The sequence below is a fragment of the Myotis nattereri genome (genome assembly GCF_964212035.1).
Source record: "Myotis nattereri genome assembly, chromosome: 19".
Taxonomy (NCBI): Eukaryota; Metazoa; Chordata; class Mammalia; order Chiroptera; family Vespertilionidae; genus Myotis; species Myotis nattereri.
Genome location: NC_138095.1, coordinates 4733408 through 4755731, shown reverse-complemented (window position 1 = coordinate 4755731; position 22324 = coordinate 4733408). Strand labels below are relative to the sequence as shown.

Here is a 22324-nt window from a genome sequence, read left to right as displayed (position 1 = left end):
CCCGGGCCTTCCCACTCTGCCCCGTCTCTCCAGGGCCACAGGATGCAGGACCCCCACACACCAAGCTCCCCTCTGGCCAGGATGCCCGCAGCCCTGGTCCTGGCCGAGCCCTGGGCATCTCCCTGCTACCTTCTCTACCAGCTGCCCCTCAGCCCGCCTCCCTCGAGGCTGCACAGTGATGACGACGCCCTCCGTCATCCAGTCCTCGGTGGAGGCCCCCGCCACCCCCGCCGCCCCCTCCGCCTCCGGCTGGATGCCCAGCCGCCCCTGCAGCTCTGCGATGAGCCGCTCCTGGGATGGGGTCCTGCTCATGGTGGCGGGGTCCAGCCGGCGGCGAGGGGAGGGCTCCCGGGACATGGGGTGCGCGTGGGCTGTCTCCCGGCTCCTCCTGATCACGGAGCGGATCTGAGGGGGGAGGGGGAAGCTGTCACAGCCCCACTCTGGGCTCTGCCAAAGCTGCTCAGTCCACACTCAGGTGCCCGGGCAAGGGAGGGCTCAACAAAACGGCCAAAGAGCTGAGGTGGGGCGGAGGCAGGTTTCAGCTCTGACCTTGGGCAAGACACTTCACTTCCGGGGCCTCGGCTCCTCCATCCTTGAAATGGGTTCGTACTTTCCTGGCTGCCTTAGAGGGTTATTATTACTATGAGGATTATTTATTTGAGAGCATGTAAGTGAGGGCTCTTAAAAAGACATAAGGCTTTTTCTTTCTTTTTTTAAATTTGTAATAAAAACTGTGGTCATTCCTTCCAAATCTTCTAACCAAATTTTGTTCTTGTTTATATTATAACCTACTGGTTTGTAGTGGTTTTTTGTTTTGTTTCTATAAAGAAGCAAGTAACAGCAGCCATGCATGCTCACTGAGGGCAGGTGCTGCACCCAGAGTGCCTCCGGGCATTATTTCATGGAATCCTCCGGACAACCTTGCGGGGAAAGGTCTACCTTTACCCCCATTTCAAAGATGAGAAACTGAGGCTGGTGGGAGGTTGCCCAAGGTCACATAGGTAGCGAGTGTTGGAGGCAGGGTTTGTAGTCAGTTCTATCTGGTCCCAAAGCTCATGCTTTCAACCATTTCATGAACATCCGGATGTCAGGGGAGTTCATCGAAAGGAAAAGGCCTTAAACAAGCAAGAAGCGGGTTGTCACTCAAAGTGATTCCCAGGCCGGGAGCTGCACTGGCCCCACAGTGCCCAGGCGAGAGCTGGTCGTCGGGTCACAGGCCACGCTAGCTCAGGACGCGCTGCCCAAGCAGACATGCGCAGTGGGAGGCGGCATGCAGTTAGCCAGAGCGGCCCACTCGGGCCGCGAGGACCAGGCCCCGCCGCCGTGCAAGCTCGCGCCTGCCTGGCCAGAGGTGGAAATCCTCTCGGTGGTGGGTGTGTCCATGACCATGGCCTGTGGAAGCTCCGGCTGTGCCCTCTCAGCCTCGGCAGCAGCTTCAGCAGTGCCCACTGGCCTCCGGGCTGTCTCGGGTCCCTGGGTTGGCCGGATCGGGCTTCGCCGCACAGGCATCTCTCCACCCAACTGTTCCTGGTCCACAGGAGCCGGGCGCCTGCCCTCTGGCCCCGCGGGCTCTGGCCTGGTCCCCTCCTGCAGCTGTCCACGTTCCTTCGTGGGATTCCAGGTATCTGGGAAGATGACCTGACGGTCTATGGCCACGACAGCTGGCTCCGTTACTTCCTGGAAGCTGGGCGTAGCTCTGTGGGGAGTCTCAGGCCTGAGCGCCTCCAAAGCCCACGGTTGCTCCCACGTGGCAGCCAAGGCCTCCTCTGGGTACGCAGGGCTGGCTGACAGCCCTTGGGGGTCTCCAGGCTCCTGGGGACCTGCACACCCAGCTTGGGGTCGAGTGTGGCCTGGGGGAGCCCTGCAGAGCTCACTCTTGAGGTTTAGTGCGTCCCTCCAGCCTCGAGCCTGGCTCTCTGCACCAAATGGCCCCAGAGAGCCCTCCGCAGAGGGAGACCTTGAGTTGGGGGTGTCAGGTGTCACCCCGAGGCCAGCCAAATCAAGCCAGCTGGGGGCCACAGGAGGTAAGAGGCCCTGCCATTCCTCATCATCCTCACGGCAGAGGGACTCTGTGGTGAGACCGTGGCCTCCAGAGGAGGGTTTAATAGTGGGTGGCAAGAGTATAGAGGGCCCGGGAGGAGGAAGAGGAGGAGGAGGAGGAGAAGGAGGAGAAGGACGTATGTGGTGTGAGGATGGAGCTGAGCTGGGCGGCAGCCCCAGGGAGTTCAAGGCCACAGCAGAGGAGCTGGTCTGGAGGAGGAGAAAGACAAAAGGCAGAGGGAAGAAGACAGAAACAGGAGAGGTGAGGAAGGAAGCTCCCTGCAAGGGGTGGGCTTGACCTCAGCTCTGAGAGCCACCGTCTATACTGGCGGGGTGGCCGCAGAGCTGACGTATGAGGACTGAGCCTCTCAGGAGACCCCGACACCCAACACGGTGTTCCTGGGCAACGTGTCCTTGGCCCCATCAAACCCCGGCAGCAGGGCACGCCTCTGAGCAAAGCCTGGGAGCCACCCAATCAGAGTAGGCACGAGGGAGAGAAGGCTCAGTGCGGTGGCCATCGGAGAGAGTGACCAGAGAGGTCAGTCCAGGCACCATCAAGGGACAGTCAGCCACAGGCAGCTGCTCTGGTGCCTCCAAACCAGAGACCAACCAGATTCTCGGCTTGGTTTCTCCCAGACAAACCCATCTTCCCTACATCCCCGAGACCTTGCTCTAGGCGCGCAACCAGAAGCAGCTCAGCTTCCCGCGGGCACCACGACGCTGGCGCTCAGAAAGCCCCGTTCGAAAGGGCGCGGGAGCAGGGCTTCCTTAGGCCAGTGCTGGTCCAGCAGACTGGCGCCTGCCTTTGGCTGTTCAGAACGGCCAGTAGCTCGCCCACCCCCTGTAAGCCGCACTCCCATCTCCCACCAAAAATCCCAGCTGAAGGGAGGTTTGGAGGCACCATCAGGGCCAAGAGCACATGGACCACTTGCTCCCCTTCTCAGATTCCCCAAGTCATACGCCAAAGTTCGACCCGAACCGAAAAGTGTTCTCAGCAATTGCAGGAGAGTTCGGTCAATATCAGCCTCACGGAGGCACCGCATCGTTCGATAAAACACCTGGCCTGGCAGGCAGGGGGCGCTCAGAGGGGAGGAAGGGGTGCCGCGTGTGGACTGGCCCAGGTGCCCGACATTAGGTTTCCCACAGACAGAACTTGAGGGACTCAGAGGCCCGTGGAGAAAGCGGGGCAGGACGGGAGGCTGGCAAAGGAGGCCTTGGGTTCAGAAGCCAGAGGCAGGAAGAAAGAGGACCTGCTGAGGACGCCAGCGTGGGAGATGAGCTTCAGGACAATGACCGCTCAGGCACCAGCTCGCACGGCCCCCGTGGCCAGCAGAGAATGCCCTCCCCCACCAAGAGCAGCATGGACACAGGGCCCTTTGTTTTACCTCCTCGTCCCGGGAGGAAGGAATGTCTCGGCCTTCACAGGCTGCGAGGCAGCTCAGTGCCCACCGCCTGGCTGAGCCCTCCCTCCCCCACACCCTGGCCAGGCCAGGGCACTGTGGGGCCCCTGGCTCAGGGCAAGGCACCCAAACGGAGGGGCCGAGTTCCAGCTATTCACACTGAGGTATGGAAAGAGAAGGATGGGAGACACGGGCAGGGAAGAAGGGGCTTCGGGCACCTTAAAATCCGACAGGGAAGCCATCAGCTCGTCCAGCTCCCTGGTGGCAGAGGAGGCCGAGATCCGTGTCTGCTGCTGGCTGGAGGTGACGCGCTGGGGGCTGCTCATCTCGCCATGGCTCACAGTGATGGCGGGGCTGCAGACAGGCACGAGTCAGAGGGAGCCCCAAGTCCAGCCCCAGGCTCCCCCCGCGCGGCCCTCCCCTCCTCAGGAGATCAACATGTCAGCTCGATGACACGGGGGCCCCACCCCGCCAACCCCGGGGAAGCCCACTAGCTCCTGATCTCTTCTGGGGAGGAGGCTGCTGTCTGCCAGGGGGACAGAGCTGAGGTGCGCGGACATGGGAGAAGGGAGGGCCGCTCAGCAGCAACGTTCCCAGGAAGACGCCTCTAGTCCTCCAGCCCAAGTCCAAGCTTGCCCGTGACATCAGCCCGAGCCGTGTAGCACTGCGTGTACATGTGCGAGAAGAGCTAACACTTAAAGCATGCACCATGCACATCACCTGCTATGAGGCAGAAACCACTCCACGTGCTTTACATGTATGACTGGGCCGACCCCATGGAGGCAGGCGGCCCTATCCCCATTATGCATACCCCCTAATCCCATTTTACAGATGGGGACACTAAGGCTTGAGACACTTCGTAAGGGCAGAGCCAAGGTCTGAACCCCACTGTGTGGCTCCAAAACCTGTGCCGATGGCCACTAGCTATGGGGGCCCTCAGCATGCGTGATGTCCATCCTTTCCGATGGACGGCGGCTCGGGGAAGGCCGGAATGGTGTCCGTGTGACTCGTCACTATCCCCCCAGAGCCTGGTGCAGGGCCTGGCAGACCACAGGCTCTTATGGAGGGAACAGGTGACACAGGGCTAAGTGGGCAGGCATGGAGCACGGGCACTGATGAGCGAGCCTGGGGCACTCACACGGGGCTGGGCACGGAGCTCTCCAGCTCGTCCAGGAGGCTCTCCACGCTGGGCCGCACGTCCTCCAGGCCCCGGGCCCCGTTCCGCTTGGCCTTCTCTTTCACCAGGGGCCCGGCGCTGCCCGCCAGCAGGCTGCTGTTCTCCGGGGCGCCATAGTGAGGGCTCAGGGCCCGTGGCAGCGGGGGGCTCGAGTTGGCCTCATCTTGGGAGAGGGAGAGAGAAAGACTGCTCAGCCCTGAGCACTCTCGGGATGAGGCAGGCCTGCCCCGGGACCCAGCCCCACCTGCGGGGAAGCCCGAGGGGCCGTGCTGCACAGCGTTCAGCTCCAGCAGCAGGCGGTCCAGTTCCGAAAGGTTGCTGCCCAGGGAGGAGCTCATCACGGTGGGTGAAGGTTCAGCCGACTTCTGCTTGTTGGGGAAGCTTTGAGAGACAAAGGGAAGATCACACTGAGAGTCACCCCCAGCTCTGGCCACCCCCGATTCTCCAGAATAGGCAGCGGGGGATGAGGTCTCCCACAGCAGAGGACTGAGAGTGGGGAGGGGTGTGGTAAGAAGAGGGGAGGGAGGAAGGCCTGCCTCCCCGTTCCTCAATGACACGGGTGACGTGACGTGGCCGCTGGCTTTGTATGGAGGATGGAGATGGCCCTGATCAGGCCACCAGGCCATCAGGAGGCACCATGAGCTGGCTGGGGGCCTCGGGCCTTCTGTGACTTGGCCCAATGACCCAAGACAGAACCTCACGGGCCCTGGCCAGGCCTTATCCCTGGCCTCAGCTGCCTCCAGGCCTGGCCGGTCCCAGGATTCCCAAGCAGGAGAGGATGTGAGCAGCAGGGCTGGGGCCGTACCTGTAGACGTGCTCTTCCTCACCGGCCCGAGCGCACGGAGGGCCCAGGCCGTCCTGGGGGGTGGAGGCGTTGCAGGGTTTGGCACTGGAGCCGTAGGCTGGTGGCAGGGGCTGGGGCTGCGGGAAGGAGAATGCTCAGAGCCTCCCGGGAGGAAAAGGAACAGTCCGAGTCACCCCCAGGAGGCTGCTGCTCACAGCCCGTCTCACCAGGGAATTTCCACGCTCCGGCTGGAGACAGGTGAGTAACACTTGGTCACCGCCCCCTCACGTGGCATTTGGTGGGGAGAGCCCCTCTCCCCTTCCCCGGAGCCCATTCCTCCCTCGGCTCCCAGGCAGCTGCCAGACACACTCCTTTAGCCCCAAAGCCTCTGGGAGCTTCCGCCCTGGCCCCCTCACCTGCTGGTGGATGAATCGGGGGGCGCTGGTCTGCCACTGGTCTAAGGGGTCAAGGAGGGCGCCATTGAGGGCCTCGCTGGACGGGGGTGGAGGGACCGGGGGCGGCACCGCAATCTCCTGGTACGTGTGGTTTCCAGTTGGGTAGGAGTAGGGAGTCTCCTCCGACAAGAACACGGGCCGTTTGGAGATGTGGGAGGTGGTGGACTCCAAGTCCTCCAGCAGGGCGTCTGCGGAGAAGGCGGGGAGAAGGTGAGAAGCCGGGGCCCTGGGAACTCCCCACTGGCAGTGACCGCCCTGCCTGCCCCAGGAGTTAATGATCTGAGCACCTGCCCCGCCTCAGGTCAGGGAGACAGCGGCTCAGCCATCCTGCCTAGGAACCAGCTCCCAAAGCTGACCTCCTCAGCCCAGCCCCAGACTGGGGGTGCTGGGGAGGCTCCCGGGGCTGCCCCTGCGGCTCTCCTACCTCTGGGTCGGCACCTTTGTTCCTCGGGACAGGCTGTGCAGCTGGCTGGCTGGGAGTCAGCAATGCCCGCCTAGAACTCTGTGCTCTGACTCCGCAGGGCCAGGCGGAGAACGGTGGGCGGGGCCCCACGTCACAGGGAGGGGCCGAGCGGGGCCAGGTCCCACTTACTCTTCAAGAGCTTAAGCGTTCTCTGCCCCACATTGGAGGGACCCCCGGGTGAAACCTGTCTTCCTGAAGCAGAACCCCAGGCTCCGAGAGCTCCTCTCAGGCTATGGGGCGAGGTGTTGGGGAGGTGGGGGCTGGGACTAGACTGGTGCAGTGTTCCCTACCTCCTGGGCCAAGCCTGGCGGGGGGGGGGGGGGGGGGCACGGGGGGGGGGGTTGGAGTGGAGGGGATGGCAGGCCTACTCCGTAGGCTGTTTCTGCAGAAGCCTGGCAAGCAGCCTGGCCCACTATTCTGCTTTTACCAGCAGCAAGGGAGCCGAATGGGCCCTCGAGTGCAAGCTTCCATTACTCCGCACCAGGCAGACAACAGAGGGCCCTGGATCGCCGTCTCCAGACAAGAGGAGGACAGCAACCGGGTCGCAGTAGGAACTGCTGATCTCCCCCCTCGTCCCTCCCCTCCTGGACTGTCACCAGCCCCACAACCCAGAGAGCCCAGCCCCACACGCCACACCCTCATTCCTGCCACGCTCAGGGACTTGCTCACTCTCACCTCTCTGGCGACCGACCTGCTCGGGACACAGTCCCCGGCCCTTGGGACAAACTCCTGAGAAAGCAGTGGCTGCACTATTGGCATTTCCTGGTGGCAGGCGCAGTGTGGGGCTGTGCACTCCTGGTCAGTTCACCCTCCCATCACCCCACGAAGTGCGATTCTGATGCTTCCTTTACAGACGGGAAACCAGCTTCGGGAGGTGGTGGGACTCGTCCCCGATCACCAAGCCAGTAAGTGACACGCGGTCTGACTCCTCAGAAGTCCCAAAAATTGGCCTGCAAGAGGCGCTGTGATCACCAGCTGATGCCATATTTAAACGGTACAGCTTCCTGAAGGACGGGCCCAGCTCTCAGGGCTGCCAGGCGGAACCCTCCTTGTGGCCCTGTCCTCACCCCCACACCGGCTCAGAGAAAGAGAGAGGGAAGGAGGCCCTCCGGCCGGCTCTGTGGGCCCACACCTCCCCCCGCTGCCTGCCCGGTCTCCTTCCCGCAAGGCCAGCCACACCTACCCTGGCTCCTGCCCAGTGGTTCAGAGGGAATCCCAGGCCCTGCAGCCCAGGACAGGTCCCCTGACTTCCGAGGAAGGTCAGCTCCTGCACTCCTCCCACTCCAGGTCCTTTGGAAGGATCTGGCTTCCTGTCTCTAGCAAACCGGAACTAGAACAAGTCAGTGTGTGTCTAGGTAACAGCAGAAAAGGAACCGTGTCCAGGCCAATCCCAGTGGCCGCTCTGCAGCCCCACCTGCTGCGCCGGCTTCATGCAGAGTCCCCACTTCCTCTGGGCCCAATCCAGCAAGGGTGGGGGTTCTCCTTCATCATGGAGAAAGCCCAGAGGGCTCCCCGGAGAAGGCAACAAGTGCAACCCCAAGGGTAACAGGAGCAGCTGCTGTGCTTGAACACCCACCCGTGCCAAGAGCTTCAGCTGCGTCACCTCCGCATAATGACACTAGTTCAGGTGGTAAACTGAGGCTGAGGCAGAGGCACAACCTCACACGGCCAAAGCCAGCTGAAGGGGCCCAGCTGGGATATGAGCTTGGGTTTCTTGGGCCCCAAACACTCACTAGAAGACAGATGGCTAACCTTCCCTGTCAAACCACTGCCCTCTGCACCAAACACCCCTCCTTGTCACTCATGATTTGACTCTAAGTCTGGCTTACTGGTTTATGGACTGGATTCTGGTTTACGATTTCAATGGGCTCTTTCAACAGATACATCAGTTGACCGGAAGGCGCAGTCCCGGAGTACAGAGACAAAAGATCTTAGGCTCTGGAGTCGAGCCAGAGCTGAGTTCAAGTCCCAGCTGCCCTCTCCATTGTCCATGGCCACACAGCAAAATCACTTAGCTCCCCCGAGCCTCAGCTTCCTCAGTCAGCGGGGGGTGTACACAGGATAGACAGATGCCAGCGTACACATGGGCAGCTGCAAACATCAGATCTTAGTTGCTTTGTGAAATTCAGAAAAAGATCTTCCTCGAAGGCGCTCAGCGTGTGATGCTAAGTACCGACCTCTCCTAAGTCTTCCATGGGCAGAATCTGGGCCAGACATGAAAGGAAGCTAAAGTAGTAAAGTAACATTCCAACTGAAACACTGGATGTCAGGGAGAAAGAACAGACATCATTTTCCAAACTCCTGATGAGAGGAACCCCGGCGAGGACAGGCAGTCACAGGGTCTGTGGTGCACTTCCCCCTCTCCACCCTCAGTCTCTGTTCAGGGACTAGACGGGGCTTGGTGTCACCGCCCCCCAAACCTCCACAAACACCTCAGGGAAGAGAGCCAGGACTCCGAGCAGCCATGGAGGACACGCTGACCCCTGCGGTGGGTTCCTATGGGCACAGTGGTTACAGGCCAAAGTTCCCTTGCAAGTTCAGCAGACTCCTCCCCTGCTGGAGTAAACAGTGGCCCAGCGAGGACTGCACAGAGGCGTTCGCCTGCAGGCAGTGCCCACAGGGAAGGGTCCCCAGTTTGCAGCTACAGCTACCGCCTGGCACCCAGCTCTATGCACCCTAGGGGGAGGCTCAGAGATCCCTCCTACTCATACCCCAAAGAAGGTGCCGGAGAAAATGGGGCTGACTGGGCAAAGCAGCAGGAACGGAAGCAGTCAGGGCGCGCGCATGCAGGATCAGGCAGGCCTCAGACCTCCTCTGCTCTCTCCAGGCCTGAGACCCGCCCAACAAGGCAGCCCCGGGCCTGCCCCAGGCATGGGCTTCCCAGCCCCTTTCGGGAAACCCCCCTAGATCCCGGGCGCTTCTCGCCTCTCGAGCCCAGCTGAGCTCCAACGCGCGTGTGGAGGGAGAGGTTCTCTCCAAACCAGGGGCCCCGAGGGGCGGGCGCGGAGTGCCAAGTCTCCAGCCCAGCGAAGGCCACTCGGCTAGGCTCTGGCAACGATGGGGTGCAGGCCTTCGCCACTCCCCGCCAGGGGGCGCTACCGGCCCACCGGCTCCCCGCTGCCGGGAGTAACCACGGGTAACCTCGCGCGATCACGGATTCCGGCCGCGGATGCACAAGGTAGATTTCAATGCCGGGAAGCTGGGCTGAGGTGGAGGAACAGAGCGGACTCCGAGGAGGCGCCCGCGGGCCTGGGGCGCACTACCATTTGCAGGTGCGACCCCAGACTGACCACTCCCGGGTGCCACGCCCTCCGCAGACAGACCACGCGCAGGTGCCCAACCCCATCCCGAGGCCGCGCCTGGGCCCAAGCAATGCGCAGAGCAGCCGCGGCTTCAGCAAGAGGCCACCTGGGCAGGCGGCTGGGTGCAGGGAGCTCTGAACCAGGCCTCGCCCCAGCCCCAGCCCCAGCCACGGAGCGTAATCTGACCCGAGCACCTGCTGGGAGGGCCGGATCTGCAGCCCCCAGGGGGTTAAGACTCAAGCGCCTGGGGCTGCTGCCCCTGGAGGAAGGGGGCCCACGGGCCGGTCTGCCCGCATTCCGGGGCTAACCAGCCTAGGGGTGCAGAGCAGAGGAGGGAGCCCCAGAACCCCTCATCCTCCCAAGGCAGGGGGCGCCCCCAGACTGGCTCTGGAGACTCAGGCTGACCTACTGACACAAGGCACCCAGCAAGTCGGAGAATTAAAGAACCCTTTCCACCTTTAACCCCAACTGGTGCATAAAACCAGTCAGGGCTCTTTCACAAGAGCGTCTTCCTCCTACCCGGCCCCAGCCCCTCCTCAGAGCGATAAGACTATCAGGCCTAGAGCTGAACAGACACCAAGAGGGTGAGATAAACGCCCGCCCGGGAGTGGTGGGGCCGGCAGGACTCTGAGCCATTCCCTCCCCCCAGGCTCTAAGCCGCTAGCTGTTGGAGCTTGCACGGGGAGGGGGCTCTGAGTCAGGGAGGGGGCTCTGAGTCAGGGGAGGGGGCTCTAAGCCGCTAGCTGTTGGAGCTTGCACGGGGAGGGGGCTCTGAGTCAGGGAGGGGGCTCTGAGTCAGGGGAGGGGGCTCTAAGCCACTAGCTGTTGGAGTTTGCACGGGGAGGGGGGCTCTGAGTCAGGGGAGGGGGCTCTAAGTCGCTAGCTGTTGGAGCTTGCACGGGAAGGGGGTTCTGAGTCAGGGAGGGGGCTCTGAGTCGCTAGCTGTTGGAGCTTGCACGGGAAGGGGGTTCTGAGTCAGGGGAGGGGGTTTCTGAGTCGCTAGCTGTTGGAGCTTGCACGGGGAGGGGGCTCTGAGTCAGGGAGGGGGCTCTGAGTCAGGGGAGGGGGCTCTAAGCCACTAGCTGTTGGAGTTTGCACGGGGAGGGGGCTCTGAGTCAGGGAGGGGGCTCTGAGTCAGGGGAGGGGGCTCTAAGTCGCTAGCTGTTGGAGCTTGCACGGGGAGGGGGCTCTGAGTCAGGGAGGGGGCTCTAAGTCGCTAGCTGTTGGGGCTTGCACCGGGGAGGGGGCTCTGAGTCAGGGGAGGGGGCTCTGAGTCAGGGGAGGGGGCTCTGAGTCAGGGGAGGGGGCTCTGAGTCAGGGAGGGGCTCTGAGTCGCACCGACTGCTTAGTGGCTGAGCTGCCAGGCTGCTTAGCTGTTCTTGGGTCTTGGTTTTCTTTCCGTCAGATGGGAATTCCACCCCTGAACTCAGAGGAATAAGGGTTACAAGAGAAAATGGAGATACAGTGCTTGCCGAGCACCGTCCTGGAACAGAGCACACGCTCAGGACTTGGGAGCTCCCTGCAGAGAGGTGGTTGACCCTGGAGGGGAGAGAGGCGGCCTTGCCAACCCATCCCACTCCTGGGGCAAAGGCTGCGGTGCGGATCCTGGGTCAGGAGTTAGGGGCACCATTCTGGGGAAACCAGTCACCCTGGAGAAGCCTCCCAGCAGGCCTCCAGGATGGAACAGGTAAATGTGGGGCGTCATCGGGAACCAGAGCCCACACCGCCACACCTGCCCCAGTGCTGGGCCCCCCACACTTCTCCGCTCGGCAGCCCCAGGCAGAACTAGAAGAGACGGGCCATCAGGAAGACACCACCTCACAGGCCTAGGAGAGGCCCACAGGACAAGACACATCAGCACTCGGGCAGGGGCCAGTTTAAGTCAGCGCCCAGCGCCCGGCAGGCAGTTTCCTAGGAGCTGACAGCGCCCTGAGAGCTGCCGCACAGGCAGAGGGGCTGCCAGCGCACCAGGGCCTTCCCCGCGGCCAGGGCCAGCTGTACGTCCTGCCTTTTAATACGAGACCGGACTCAGAGGCGGCATCAGCTCAGCACGTCCCTTCCCCACAGGTCCTGGAGAGGCCCAGCCTTATGGCCTACCTTGTGGGCCCCAGGAGGTTTGGGGTCCCCCTGCTGAACACCTCCTGCGGCTGCCTGAGCTCAGGGAGCAGTGAGCAGGCTGGGCCTTCCGAAGGAAGGAGCTATGTAAACAGCAGGCCCAGCGCCTGCGGATGGCCTCCTCTCAGCCCCTTTCCTGAAACTCTTCCAGATTAGGAAGAACAGAACAAAAAGGCAGGTTTCCCCTCCCCCAGCCCTGAGCACACAGCGGTGAGAGCAGAGGTAATCCAATCCGCAGCGGTGGGGTACTTTTGCTCAGTGAGTAACTCCCCAGGAATGGGGAGCTGGTATATTTATCCTGATAACTGTCCTGGGAGGGAAAGACGGATCTGTGACCGGTAGGGCCAATCCACAATTAGGCCAGATCTGCTCTCCCCCACCCAGCCCGGGGACCCAGGGCCTGGACACTGACTAGGAACTCCATCTCCCGGTGGGGCCTGCCCTGCCAATCTGTCTCCCCTCCAAGAATGCAGCTCTAGAGAGCAGGGGCCTTGTCTTGTCCATGCCACATCCCCGGCAGCTAGAGTGAATGGCGGGCTGACAGGGGCTGTGAGGAGAAGACAGGAAGGAGCAATGAGCTGCCAAACAGCCAGTGCAAGCCACAGCCAGGAGGTCCCGCCTGCTGGGTGCCTGTCAACAGGTCGCACCACCCTCTGGGTCCTCTTCTTCATCTGTAAAATGGGCAGAACCCAGTGTGTCCCCACAGCTGGTAACAAATTCTGGGGAGGAGATCATATAATTTCGGGTGACATTTACAGGGGTGGGCAACAGTAGGTTTACATCTGTAATACAATAATTAATCAAGAATAAACTCTGGCCAAAACCGGTTTGGCTCAGTGGATAGAGCATCGGCCTGCGGACTGAAGGGTCCCGGGTTCGGTTCCGGTCAAGGGCATGTACCTGGGTTGTGGGCACATCCCCAGTGGGAGATGTGCAGGAGGCAGCTGATCGATGTTTCTCTCTCATCGATGTTTCTAGCTCTCTATCTCTCTCCCTTCCTCTCTGTAAAAAATCAATAAAATATATTAAAAAAAAAAAAAGAATAAACTCTGGCCCTAGCTGGTTTGGCTCACTGGATAGAGCGTTGGCCTGGGGACTGAAGGGTCCCAGGTTCGATTCCGGTCAAGGGCATGTACCTTGGTTGCGGGCACATCCCCAGTAGGGAGTGTGCAGGAGGCAGCTGATCGATGCTTCTCTCTCATCGATGTTTCTAACTCTCTATCCCTCTCCCTTCCTCTCTGTAAAAAATCAATAAAATATATTTTTTTTAAAAAAGAATAAACTCTGTGTTTCCTATACTCACAACTATAAACCTACTTTTGCCAACCCCTGGAGACAGCACCTTTGAGCTCTTCAGAGTCTGTCTATATCCAAGACATTGCTGTCCCAGACAAACTGCTCTCCCTCGGGGCTGGGTAAGAACCAATCAATACTGTCGTGTCATCTCATATTTAATAACCAGGCCTGGAGGGTATGAAGACTCAGCCACCATTCTCCTTGGCTGACTCATGCCTCACTCACCAGGAACTGCCATTCTACTCTCACCGTGTGGGCTGGGGTGACACACCGGAAACAGGGGAAGGTGTCTTCCAGTCTGCTGCCAGGAGAGGTGGGCGTGGCCATGGGAGGTGCTGCCATTGCTGAGGAGCCCTTCCCGAAGGGCTGCTACGAGGTGGGTGTGCCAGCAAGCTGGGTTTCTTTTGGGTGCCTGGCTTGTGCCCAAGGTCACAGAGCACAAGTAACCAGAGGCTCAGAGAATAAAGGCAGAAAGGCAACGCCAGAGGTCACCCTGAGCGCCAGGCCCCCACCCTGGGCCCCCACTGATCAGCTTCCCAATCTGAGGGGGTCCCAGGAGGGTCAGCAGCAGCAGGTGGGAGGAGCCCCCCACCCCACAGCACGGGAGCAGGTCCAGGCTGGCAGGAGCGCAGCCTCTTTTCTGTTGTAAATAACTCATCTCTGGTCCAAGACCAGCGGGCCCCACCCTCCCCCAGAGGTCCCAGAACAACCGTGAACACATTTCATTGGTCAGATTTCATCTACCTCTTCAGGTCACCCAGAGGCTCCAGACTTTAAGGTCAAGTCTAGGGCGCATCTCCAGGCCGTCCCACAGTTCCTTCAATGGGTAAAGTGCGGGTTTACATACAAAAAGATGACAGCCTAGAACCCAGAAGGCTCAAGTGCTGGACACTCAGCTCTGGCAAACCCGTCCAGTCCAGTCCTGCGACCTGGGCCCCTCTGGGCAAGTCCGTCTGCTGCGAGCAACGGGGGCTCCTAGCCTCTCACCCCGCTCACCACCAGGAGAGGTCGAGGGGAGCCATCCTCCTGCAGAGACTGGAAAGAGAGTTCAGAAGTTTGCCTGTTCCAGGAATGAGCTGAATGAAGCCTTGCACCACGTTTATCGACTTCACAGCACTAGTTACGCCTCAGTCAGGCTCTGACCGATGAGCACAGCCCCAGGTGCTTCCCGGTCTCAGGCAGCCGGCCCCGGCCCTGCCTTGGCTCTGTGTTGTCTGCCTCTCCCGTTCGCCTACAGAAGCCCTAACAGCCGCCACACATCACTGGTCACCAAGTCGCATCACTTCTTCCTCCACTGGCTTCTCCCCATTACTTTCCTCCCTTTCTTTTCATAACAGACAGGCGACCACTTGGACCTGCATCAGAACCCGCACTCGCACCCTGCAGCAGACACAGCAGTCTGAACGTCTGGGAGCCCATCTGTTTTGCTGGGTCCACACATCACTCCCGCCTCTCCCTCTAGGCTGCAGGCCCTGTGGACAGGGACCCGGCACTCGCTGGATCCCCAGCACTGACACCTCGGAGACCTGGTTACGCAGACAGCTCACAGAGCACACAACGAGTAATCCATGAAAAAGTGTTTGCAAGCCACCGTGAAGGCTGGGAGACGCCTGTGCCCTCCCACTGTGACAGGGGAGCCTCTGGGTAAGTATGTCCCGGCGCTGATGGCGCTGGTGTTCCGCTCCCGTAAGGACAGGAGCAGGAGGAAGTGGAGCCAGGGACAGAGGCCAAAACTCTTGGGAGCCGTGACAGGCCCGTCACTAACTCGGGCCTCCTTGCTGAGCACACCCCTGGCCTCGCCCCTCCTGCCTCGGGTTCAAGCCAAGTCCTTCTCAGAGAGCATCACTGAGTCCAGAGGCCTCAACTCCAGCAAGGACAGAGGCAGGAGAGACAATGTCGGCTCCAGTGTCCCCCCCTCACCCCAGCGCCCCTGCCCTCACCCCACACCCCCACCCCTCACCCCCACCCCTCACCCCAGCGCCCCAGCCCTCACCCTACACCCCCACCCCTCATCCCAGCGCCCCAGCCCTCACCCCACGCCCTCACCCCTCACCCCCACCCCTCACCCCAGCCCTCACCACACCCCCACCCCTCACCCCAGCGCCCCTGCCTCACCCCACGCCCTCACCCCACACCCCCACCCCTCACCCCAGCCCTCACCACACCCCCACCCCTCACCCCAGTGCCCCTGCCTCACCCCACGCCCTCACCCCACACCCCCACCCCTCACCCCAGCCCTCACCACACCCCCACCCCTCACCCCAGCCCTCACCACACCCCCACCCCTCACCCCAGCGCCCCTGCCTCACCCCACACCCTCACCCCACACCCCCACCCCTCACCCCAGCCCTCACCACACCCCCACCCCTCACCCCAGCGCCCCGGCCCTCACCACAGCGCTCCTGCCTGTCACCACTGCCTGAGAGCCTGTGGCTTTGAACCTGGAATGAGAACAATAGGAGGAGCTGCCCAAGCTCCAGGAAGGCTCTCAGCTTCGGGCCCTGAGGAGCAAGCCCAGGAAGAAGCAGCCTCTGCTCCCGCCACGGAGGCAGAGCCAAGGGCTGCAGCGCAGAGAGCTCAGACCAGGGGACGGGGAGAGGAGGGAAGTCATCCTTCCAAGCATCTACAGGACAGGACCCTGGCGGCACCCCCATTGTACAGAGAAGAGCAAGGCTCACGGGTGCCCGAGTGCGCTCTGCAGGCAGGCGGAGTCCGCACAGGACAGCTCTGCCTGGCTGAGCCCATCCGCTCCTTCCAGGACACCCCACAGGGAGGCTGTCAGCCGTCCTCATTCTGCCTGCACCACTCTCCAGCTTTCAAACACCCGTCCCCGGAGTCCCTAGAGGAATCCAAAAAGCCTGGCCGCTGGGTGCCTTCCCACCACTGCCCAGAGCCCTTGGTCTCATCTCCCTCGGCCTGAGGCAGGGTCCTGACCGCGCTCGCGGGGCCCCTGATGGTGGCACCGAAGCTCCCCGTCCGGGGCTAACTCGCTGCTGTACAGGTCGGTTTGCAGGAGTGTTTCCTTCCTGTGTCCTATGGCCAGCGGCCTCATCGGAGCAGCATGATGCAAGATGGGGCTGCTCCGGACACTGACCTTCACCCCCTCTTACTGCCAGGCAGCTTTCTTATGTGGCCGGGGGAGGGGCCTGGGCACGGAGAGACCAGTGGCTCCTTGGCCCTCAGAAACCGGCAGAGGCGACAGGTGGTCAGGGCTCCTCTGAAAGCACCGAGCAGCCACCTGCGGCGGGACAGAGCCTCGAGCCTGAGGAGCAGTCGGCCGTGAGGCACCACCGCCCGTCCTTGGCCAAAGTCATAAAGTACTGGCAGCTGCAACTCGTTTGCTTTTCATTTTAGAAAATGGACTGAAGCAAGTTCAAGGGTAGCCAGGCCCATCGGCCCAGCCACAAGGGTCCCCTGTGCTTCCTCGCGTGGGAGAAGGAGCGCGAGCGCACAGCCCAGGGGTGCTCAGGAAGAGGGTGGCGGCAGGCGAGCCTCATCCGCCCCGAGGCCACCGGGAGGGTATGTCACTGTGGGTCACAAGTTGGACAGTCAGGAGCTCTGAGAAGGAAAGGCAGGCGGGAGGCAAGAGCCAGAGCCAGCTGCCCTCTCACCCCACAGCTGACCCGCAGTGACACTGTCGCTTCCCCAGACACATCTACACCACCAGCCCCGGTCTCGGCCCCACAAGTTCTGGAAGCCATCTGCTCAGCTCTGGGTAAGACCAAGTTCTCCTGGGGCCACGACTGACTCAGCACCTCTTGAGAAAGGGGTGGTCCGAGAAGGGCTGGGCATATGCACGGGAGCCCCAAGCCTTCTCCCAGGCCCTCCCGAGCTCCCCTCATCCCCAGGCCGCAGGCTTGTCCCCAGGCCGCAGGCTTGTCCCCCGGCCACGGGCTCGTCCCCCGGCCGCAGGCTCGTCCCCCGGCCACGGGCTGACTGACCGAGGCCCTGGTGGGATGGTATCACTGACCTACAAAGGAGGTGCCTGTAGCCACTGTCCTGATGACACAAATTTCTCTGGAAGCCCAGACCTTGCCAACTCTCCACATGGGGAAACCGGCCTCTTGCTGGCAGGGAGGGAGCAGATGGAGGCTGCAGTCCTCATGGCCTTGGCTAACAGAGTCACACGAGGAAACCACGAGAGAAAAAAGGAGGGAAGACAGACTTTCCTGAAACAAAAAGCATCCAGAGAGACCTGAGCTGTCTGTCAGTCGGTCTCGCCAGCAGGGCTCACATGGAGGGCATCACAGTGCAGAGGAGGACACGGTGGGCACAGAACCAAAAGACCCTGTAGTCTCCCTACCAGAAGCCCACCAACCCCAGAGCTGAGGCACAGAGCCAAGCAGGTGGCCAGCCTCACGGGAGAACCTCGCCGGTGCCCTGTGCCCTGGGGCTCCCGCGGCAGAGGGTCCCCAGGCTCCAGCCTGGTGCGGCTGGCCTCCCTCCACCACGGCCAGGTGGTTACACCAGGAGGCTGAGGGGCGGGGGAGGGGCCCACCTCCGTCCTGATTTGGATTTTCCTGGAGGAGACAGTGGAGCTCGGAATTCACCGCAGCCGAGCCAGGGCAGATGGCAAGAGCAGTGCCCGGCCTGACGCCAAAAACGCCACAGGGAGTCCCCAGTGCACACACACAGAATACCCCCAAATCGGTTAGGACGGTAGATTTTGAACAGTGGGGACTCCCTTCTAACAGAAGCAATGCTCAGAGGGGGGCTGGGTGACTTCCCCTGGACCCTGGGTTCTGCAGCGCCTGCATGGAATGCCTTCTCACTCTGAGGGGCCGAGGAGGGCCACGGGGGCAGGTGGCAGGCCAGCAAAAGTCAGGAGCATTGCACGAGCCGGTGTGGCTCAGTGGATAGAGCGTCAGCCTGCGGACTAAAGGGTCCCAGGTTCGATTCTGGCCAAGGGCACATGCCCGGGTTGTGGGCTCAATTCCCCCATTAGGGGGCGTGCAGGAGGCAGCAATCAATGATGCTCTCTCATTGTTGATGTTTCTCTCTCCCTCTCCCTTCCTCTCTGAAATCAATAAAAATAAAAAAAGTCAGGAGCATGGACCCCATCCCTCTGCACTCAGTGCCTGCTCTGTGCCCGGCAACAGACAGGACCAGAAATCCTGTGTTTCTGTCCCCAAACAGCTACACGGAAATCAGGGAGCCTGTGGTTACCTCGGCAACCTCTGATCTGAACAAAACTGCCCGTTGGGGCTGCTGCCTCTCCTCCTGCCTATCTCTACACCAGACAGGAAGTGGTCACCAAAGAAGTCAGCCGGGGCCACCGGCTCCTGCCCTCTCTGACACCACTTCTCTCCTTTGTACAAGTGGAAATCTCCGTCCCTGTCCACCCCTCCCTGCTGTGCCCCAACTCCAATGTCTTCTTCTGGGGGCACCGCCCCTTGAGAGGGGAGGCCTGCAAGCAAAGGGGGTGCCTCGCCCTCCACTGTCTTACCCCACACCTAGGCGAGGGAGGAGCTGGGATAAGAGGAGGCAGATCTCACTGACTGTGAACCACGGCTGCTGGGGACACATTTCAAAACGCAGCCACCAAGCTGTCCCGGCACTCTCCCCAGCGTCCAGTCCTCGGAGGGAAGACGCAGGGCCGCGTGCCACCCTCAGAGCCAGGGCAGCTCAGTGTGGAGTGACAGACAGCAGGAGGTGCCGGTGGCCTCGAGAGGTGCCCCGGGGACCTGGTGGCAGAGCCCAGAGGGCTCAGAACCAGAAGCAGCGATGCCAGTGCCCGTTTCACCCTCCCTTCTTTTTGGTGAAACAGGAACGGTAAATGGCTATGGGTTAGCCCAGATAAATCCTCCGAGACCTCTTTCAGCAATGAACTCTGGTTCTCCCCGAGGGAATTCCACAGGCAGCAGAACCAGGGGCGGGTGAGGGAGGCAACAGAGAATGTGAAAGAGGTCGCCAGGCAGCGGTCACCAGCCTCGCCCTGCAGTCTGAACCCCACGGACATGTTTGGGTTAGACTTAAGAAATCCAGGGGTTTCCCAGGAGAGCTAGCAATACTGACCTGCATCCCTGCAGGGCAACCACTGGCTGAAGTATGAAATCTAGGTCCCTTTCCTTCCTGGCCCACCTCATCCATTCACAGCAGCTGCCTGGCCTCCGCAGGCCCATGAGTTTGCCACGTAACGCGGCGTGGACTTGGTAGCTGAACTTGCTAACACTGCGCCTCTTTGAGCCCAGTTCCCTCACCCACAGAACAGTGTAACAGCAGCCCGGACACCACAGGGACAGTGGGACTCCCAGGCCTGCTCACGCCATCTGGAGGAACAAGTAAGATAACAGGCATGAGGCAGCCTGGCATGTGCCAAGCACACATGTCATTAGTGCCTACCTCACCAGGTGCCATCCCTGACTGCCCCCCCCAGCAGGTGTAAAAGAGCACCCAGCACAAACCCGAGCTACTGCAGAGAAAGTGCTCTGAAAGGTGCCAGGTGGGCAGCCCACCTCCGCCACTCTGCCCCCAGCTCCATTTGTCTCCCATCCAAGTACTAACCAGGCCCGACCCTGCTTAGCTTCCGAGATCAGACGAGATCGGGCGCGTTCAGGGTGGTATGGCCGTAGACCCAGCTCCATTTGTCTCCCATCCAAGTACTAACCAGGCCCGACCCTGCTTAGCTTCCGAGATCAGACGAGATCGGGCGCATTCAGGGTGGTATGGCCGTAGACCCAGCTCCATTTGTCTCCCATCCAAGTACTAACCAGGCCCGACCCTGCTTAGCTTCCGAGATCAGACGAGATCGGGCGCATTCAGGGTGGTATGGCCGTAGACCCAGCTCCATTTGTTAGTGAACCAGGGCGATCACTGATCTCTCTCCCCTGCTTTAAGCCATCCCAACCTTCCAAGACTGGCCAAGCGGAAGATCCAGAGGCCCCTGTGCTCGGGGCGTGGGGAGCTCCGTACACAAACCAATGGGAGGAAGGGCACTGCTCACCCTCCCCGAGTCCGGTTCAAAGGCCAACCTCGCAGCCGCCCGTGCTATCGGCTCTGACAATCCGAGCTCCGAGGAAGGAGTCCAGAGCGAGCGGCCAGGGGAGTCCTGGCGGCACCTGCCGTCTGAGGTCTCTAACTCCTAACTCTGCCAGAGGGCCCACCCTTTGAGGCAGCACTGACCTGGGCCACCCTGGACTTACTCCAGAGGCCCTGGCCGTCAGGCAGGACAAGCGCCCGCTTGCATCTGGTAAACAATCCCCTCCCTCTGCAGGCTCAGCGGGGCTCCCTCCCAGGGGCAAAGGGATTCCTCACCTGGCCCCAGAGCAAGAGGCGGAGACAAAGGAACCTACACCACAGGCCTAACCCTGGCATCCAGGATGGCCCTCCAGGGACTGTGAGGGCCGCACAAAACGGTGCACACATGTCCCCACAACACTGTGCTGGGGAATGGTCCGTGCTGTGCATGGTCCAGGAAACTGGGAATCCGCAAAGGTGAGGCCACTGCCGGGACAGCAGCTAACAGTGGCTGCCCTGCGCCTTGCAACCCACTGGGGGGTCCACTGGAGACAAGTCTGGTCACGGGGGGGGGGGGGGGGGGGGGCGCGGAGCAGGACGGCGAAGCAGCCTCATCTCCCCTGGATCCCAGGGGACCGAAGTTTCTGAAATGGGCCCTGCTAGGCACCAACCCAGGCAGCACACGCCTCTCCAGCACAGACAGCACAAGCAGGCGGGCACCGACTCACTCGGGCATCCAAGGCCAACTTTGAAAAACAGCGCAAGCGCCGCATACCTGCCCTCCCTGCCTCCTCCGTCCTTCCAACCCTCTCTCTGGGGCTGCATCCTCTGCCAGTGGCGGCCCCACAGTCCTGGGCACAGGCACCGTGTGGGGCATGGGGGAGACAAAGACACACCGTCTCCCCAGGAAGCACTCACCAGGGAGACGTCATAAACTGGGCAGAGGCCTCAGGAAGGAGCAGAGGCAGAGGGGATGGAGCTTAGGGGGCAAGTCCCAGCTTGGTGGAAGGGGAGTGAAGGACACAGGGCCTGCTGCGGTCTGGACTTACAAGGGCAAGCCCTGGAGAGCGGCCGGCCGGCAGGACCAGGCCTGTGCGTTAGGTCACTCGGGCAGTTTGCTGGAGAGCTGGAGAGGGCGGGGCTTGGCCCGAGGAAGACCCAGCTCGCTGTGCTCCGAATGAAAGCAGGTAAAATCAACAAGACCGGGTCACCCAGCGGCTGTGGAGAGCGCGAGGCGTGCAGGATGCCTCCCACATTGGTTTCCTGTGAGAGGATGGAACAGGGAGGACAGGAGGGCGAGCAGGAAAGAAGTGCATGGGAGGGTCAGGTGACAAGGGCAGCCATGGGGCAGGCAGAGCCACAGGGCTGCAGGAGCCAGGGCCTGCTTCCCCTCCTCCCGCCCCCACCCGTGGCCCACACATCACCGATGAGTCTCCCGCGGGCCCAGAAAGCAGCAGTTGGGGAAATGATAACAGGTTGCCACTCCAGTCTGCTCTTCCTCTAAAACAAGTACTAGCGGTTCTTCCAGCGGCCTTGGGGGAGCTGTAAACTGCCTGCTGTTGGCTCCAGGAAGTCTCAGCGTCCGTCTGGGATTAGCACGGGCTCCCTCCCTCTGCCCCCTCTGCGAGGTGCTAAAGTCCCCCATCACCCACAGCCCTCCTCCAGAAGGGGTAAGCCAGGGTCTTCCCTGGGGGCCCCCAACTCTCGTGGAAATGCCCTTCAGAAATGGCCCAGGTCCCGGCCCTGCTGGGCCCAGGAAGTTTGCACTGACAGAGCTCAACATCTGACCAGAGGATAACAGAAGCCCCAGAAGCTGGCTCCACCTCAGCTGTCACACCAAAGCCACCCCAGAAGGTCATTCCACTGAGGAAGCCAAGGCTGCCGCCGTCCTTGGCCTTGGGGCTCAGGCTGGGTTTGACTGTAAATCCAACTGGGAGGTCACAGGTACAAGTCTTGGCCAATGAACTTAGCACACACACACAAAAGCCTCCTCCCTCCGGCCTGTGCACATGCCTTCCCTCTGCCTAGACCACCCTCCTGTCTTCTTACCCTTGAGACTTATCACAGCTCAGTTTCCTCTTCCGCAACATAAGGATAAAAAGATCCGCCATGCCTACCTAAAGGGAATGTGTAGATTTTATGCTAGGGGCCTCTTCTGTAAGAAAATCCCAAATCTTAGTAAGGAAATCCTTATTCACATATAAAAGATGAAAGTTTAGGGCTTTTTCTAAATGTCAAGGTTCCAATTAAGATGCACAACAGTTTAGGGTACCATTTCCTCCAGGAAGCCCTCCCTGACCACATTCCCTGAACAGGGTTCAAGACCCCTCTCCTT

The 22324-nt window shown here is 61.2% G+C and overlaps 1 protein-coding gene across 1 annotated transcript in view; it reads right to left on the bottom strand.

Moving 5' to 3' along the window:
- PXN (paxillin) overlaps window positions 1-22324 on the bottom strand; it is a 47863-nt gene that overhangs the window by 5617 nt on the left and 19922 nt on the right. Inside the window, exons 2-8 of the mRNA XM_081113977.1 lie at window positions 5818-6044; window positions 5423-5538; window positions 4862-4998; window positions 4579-4780; window positions 3659-3794; window positions 1342-2250; window positions 130-405 (exon numbers count right to left, since the gene is read on the bottom strand). Of these exons, the coding sequence (XP_080970103.1) occupies window positions 130-405; window positions 1342-2250; window positions 3659-3794; window positions 4579-4780; window positions 4862-4998; window positions 5423-5538; window positions 5818-6044 (2003 nt within the window). The remainder of the gene's footprint in view (window positions 1-129; window positions 406-1341; window positions 2251-3658; window positions 3795-4578; window positions 4781-4861; window positions 4999-5422; window positions 5539-5817; window positions 6045-22324) is intronic.